At 30.2% G+C, this 4,048-nt stretch overlaps 1 protein-coding gene across 1 annotated transcript in view; it reads left to right on the forward strand.

The window, feature by feature from the left end:
- LOC124424812 (protein zerknuellt 2-like) overlaps nt 1-3,622 on the forward strand; it is a 5,585-nt gene extending 1,963 nt beyond the window's left edge. Inside the window, exons 3-5 of the mRNA XM_046964316.1 lie at nt 1-489; nt 2,765-2,893; nt 3,582-3,622. The exon at nt 1-489 is cut by the window's left edge and continues 81 nt beyond it. Coding sequence (XP_046820272.1) covers nt 1-489; nt 2,765-2,893; nt 3,582-3,622 — 659 coding nt within the window. The remainder of the gene's footprint in view (nt 490-2,764; nt 2,894-3,581) is intronic.
- The last annotated feature ends 426 nt before the right edge of the window (nt 3,623-4,048 follow it).

Raw genomic sequence — 4,048 nt, forward strand, 5'->3', positions numbered from 1 at the left:
GTCGTTACCTTTGCAGACCGCGAAGAATTGAAATGGCCGAAAGTTTATTTTTAACAGAGAGACAAATAAAGATATGGTTCCAAAATCGTCGTATGAAGTACAAAAAAGAAGAGATACTGAAAAATCCATGTAATACAATGCAATACAATGAAGTAAGTGGAAGTTACAAGTTGAAGAAAAGCAGAAAAACACGGACTGAAGAAACAATATCTAATCATCAATACATTTTTCCGTCTATCCCCACAACAACAATTGGTTATCAGCAATCATATCCACCAGCATGCATTGAAAATGGATATATGGAAAATGGATATATCGAAAATGGATATGTGGAAAATGGAAATATTAATTACATTCAAAAATCTTCATATTTCTATGAATCCATGTATCCTCAGGAAAATTACATGTCTCAAATGCCAATGGAAAATTATTATTTAAACGGCAACAAATGGCTAAATAGTTCTGACAACGCAACTTTACCAACGATAGGTAATAATTATATATATAATTCAACGGAAATTCAATCTATAAACCCGAATGGACCACATGAAAACAATTATTATAATAATATTTGTACATGGCCAACAGAGAGCAATCAGGAGCAATGTGTGCTCAAAACAACAAATGAATTGGAAGCCACCTTATTAAATGATCTTCAAAATGATCAACATTATGACAATATCCCTCAATTTTTAAATCTATGACATAATAATAAGAATTTTAGAGTTATGTATTTTATATTGTATTTTATCTTATATATTATTTAATTTATATTGCATGTATTGTACATTGTCTATGTTGTATATATTATATGTTTTATCTTGTATATATTGTATATATTGTGTTTGTAAAATGTATTGTATATTTTTAATATTTTAATATGTTAATATTATATTTTTATTTTTTATATCGACGTTATTTATTTATTTGTTCCTTGTCTAAATTAAAATCAAAATACTATCTATGTAAAAAAAAAAAAAAAGAGAACAATTTTTCAAATTAAAATTATATCTATAAATGAATGTAAAAAATGTGTTGACGTCAATTATATTTTTTGTTATCTTGTCCGATTTTTAAATGAAAATCTTATTTTACTATGATATTCAAACTTGTAAATATCAAATGATTAGATTTATACATATATATATGTATATATATATATAAATGTAAAAGATATTGAAATAAAATAATTTATCTTTTGAAAATCTTACCCATCATTATTCTTACAATATCTTACAATATCATTATGCATGTAATATTGAATTCTCTTAATACGAATATAGTCAAACTCATTAGTAAAACTAAACGTTATCGATAATTACCTTAAAATTATCCAATCGGCACATCTGTCAGCAAATTCGTCAAGTAAATCACGTTTGCGTTAAAACGAGCGAAGAGGTAAGTTCAGAAGAAAAAAATCTTGGTTTACAGTTATGCATGACATGCGTTTAGATTCTCTCACGCGAGTACCGTAAAATCCAGTTGCATTTCCCGCTGATAGGTCGTAGAACGTGTTAGGTTGATAAACGCGTAAAATATTTTAGACTCTTATCTGAACGTTAATAATATCGGCTTCGAGAAAATTAATGGAGAAAACGATAAAGTACATTTATTCTAACCCCTTCCATGAACGGATTAATCGATTAATTAATATAAAATATATCGAAAACTTTTACTTTTCTCGTATGTACATAATTTATATATATATATATATATATATATATATATATATATATATATATATATATATTGTAAATTAAAAGCCAGTTGAATATCTTGTTTATTGGGATTAATAGAAAAAGAAAGATATAGGTATTAAGAAAAATTTCACGAATTCATGCATTAAATATTTTGAGAGTACGAAAAACAAGTACGAATAATTTTTCATTTTTTTTTTCATAACCTTTTAATAGATTATTTATATACATTTAACAATATATAATGTTGGTTAGCTATATACTCTAATATTATTATTAAATATTAAGTTTAGCTCTATATTTGTTTAATAATTTTTAAATTATTGTTATAATTTTTAGCATATGTTAAATTAAAAAAGGTACAAGATATTTCATAAGAAAAAATCATTAAACTTCAGATTTCATCGAAAGTCCGACATTTTATTTCGTACTTTTATAATAATTGATGCATCATAAAATCATGAAAATTTTCTTAATATATATTTTTTTCTATTGCTTCTAACAAAATAGATATTCAACCGATCCTTAATTTATAATCAATCTGTATTTATATCTGTATGTATGTATATATGTATGTATGTAAGTGTGTATGTGTGTGTGTGTGTGTGTGTATACATTCTGATTAAGCATGAAACGAGGATACACGTTGATAATTTGCATTGCATTTTAATAAGTATATAATCCATATTGATTTTCGATTACTGTTACTAGAAAAAAAAAATCACTTGTATCCGCGTATAATAATTAAATTATTAAAATATGAAGTGGATACATATTAATCAAAATGATATATCGTATAATTTTTCACTTTATTTTATCATAATAATACATTATATCAAAATAATATACATAACAATACGAACAAATAATAATAGAAATTGGGATAAACTATTATCTCAAAGAAATATTTTCTAATTATTTAAAAATTCATTGGAAAAGTACAAAGAGAACGTATGTTAGAAATATAAAAGAAAAAAAGTTATCTAAAGTATATATCATCGTTCATAAGAGATCGAGGAAAAATATTTGAGAACCTTTAAAGCGTATTTGTATTTTGAAACGCGAAGAGACGACGTCGAAGGGAGAGGTGATACGAGAGAACGAAGTACGGAATAACGGGGGTGGTAGTAGTGGTGGTAGTAGCAGTGATGGTAATGGTAGTAGTGATGGTAGTGGTGGTGGTGGCGGTCCTCTAGGTATAAGGGTGGTAGCGAACAGAATGGAGGGGCACACTCGGTGGATGGAAGGAAGGGCGAGGAAGTGGAAGAGGCGAAGAACGGGGAAGGGGAGGGGGGAGCTTGGGTTTCAACCATGATTTCCATTCGCCAGCCATCCATCTTGTTTGAGACTGGAAACTGACAGATAGACGCGGATCCGAGTGCCGGTGACGTGGCAAGTCTTGCACGATATATGTGCGCGTATGTGTGTCCAAGTGAACGCGCGAGCGCTCACACATACATTCTCTTTCTCTCTCTCTTTCTTCCTCCCTCTCTCTCTCTCTCTCTCTCTCTCTCTCTCTCTCTCTCTCTCTCTCTCTCTCTGTATATCTGTATCTATCCGTGTGTAAGTTTAAGTGAGTTACGCGTACCTTGCCATATCTTTGAGCCAACCATCTACCCTCCTCGCTCCCTGTCTACGTGGAAAATACGTTTTCCGTATAGCAAAGCGAGCTCCCTTGGAACATCGCGTTTTAAATTTCTTGCCGTCCATCGCGAACGTCGCACAGTTCCTTCCGTGCTTTCTCTTTCGGTAAAAATCGTTGAGAAAGAGAGAGAAAGAGAGAGAGAGAGAGAGAGAGAGAGAGAGAGAGAGAATGATTCGAAGCGTCATCATTTCTTTATTAAATCGTATTTATAAAACTTATATTTGAATATCTTATTTCAGACCTATATTACGAATTAACAATTCGATGCATTCATTTTTAATGAATATATGTCATAAGTAATTAGCAGAATTATTTCTATGAACAATTCTGATGAAATTGAAAAAATGGAAAAAAAAAGAAAGAAATGGTGTTAAAAGTAAACATTTATACGTACCCATTCGATAGAAACTTTACGCATACATATATTATATACGTATATATTCTAGATTTACCAATTTGACATAGGTGCCGTTCGAAAATAAGAAATACTCTTCCGTGTAGTTATATATGAGTGTGTAAGATCGATGTATGAGTTAACAGGTATAACTGCATAAACAGCTTTCACCCGGTATACGCTGTGGCTGTTCTACCAATAAATACAATAGATCACGAAACGGACGCTCTAGATCCATACCTGGATCTATGAGCATTTGAATCTGAATCAGACATTTTTCGCCGTTCGGATTTACCGCGAATACATCCAAGA

Source organism: Vespa crabro, chromosome 6, assembly GCF_910589235.1.
Source record: "Vespa crabro chromosome 6, iyVesCrab1.2, whole genome shotgun sequence".
In the NCBI taxonomy this organism is placed as follows: domain Eukaryota; kingdom Metazoa; phylum Arthropoda; class Insecta; order Hymenoptera; family Vespidae; genus Vespa; species Vespa crabro.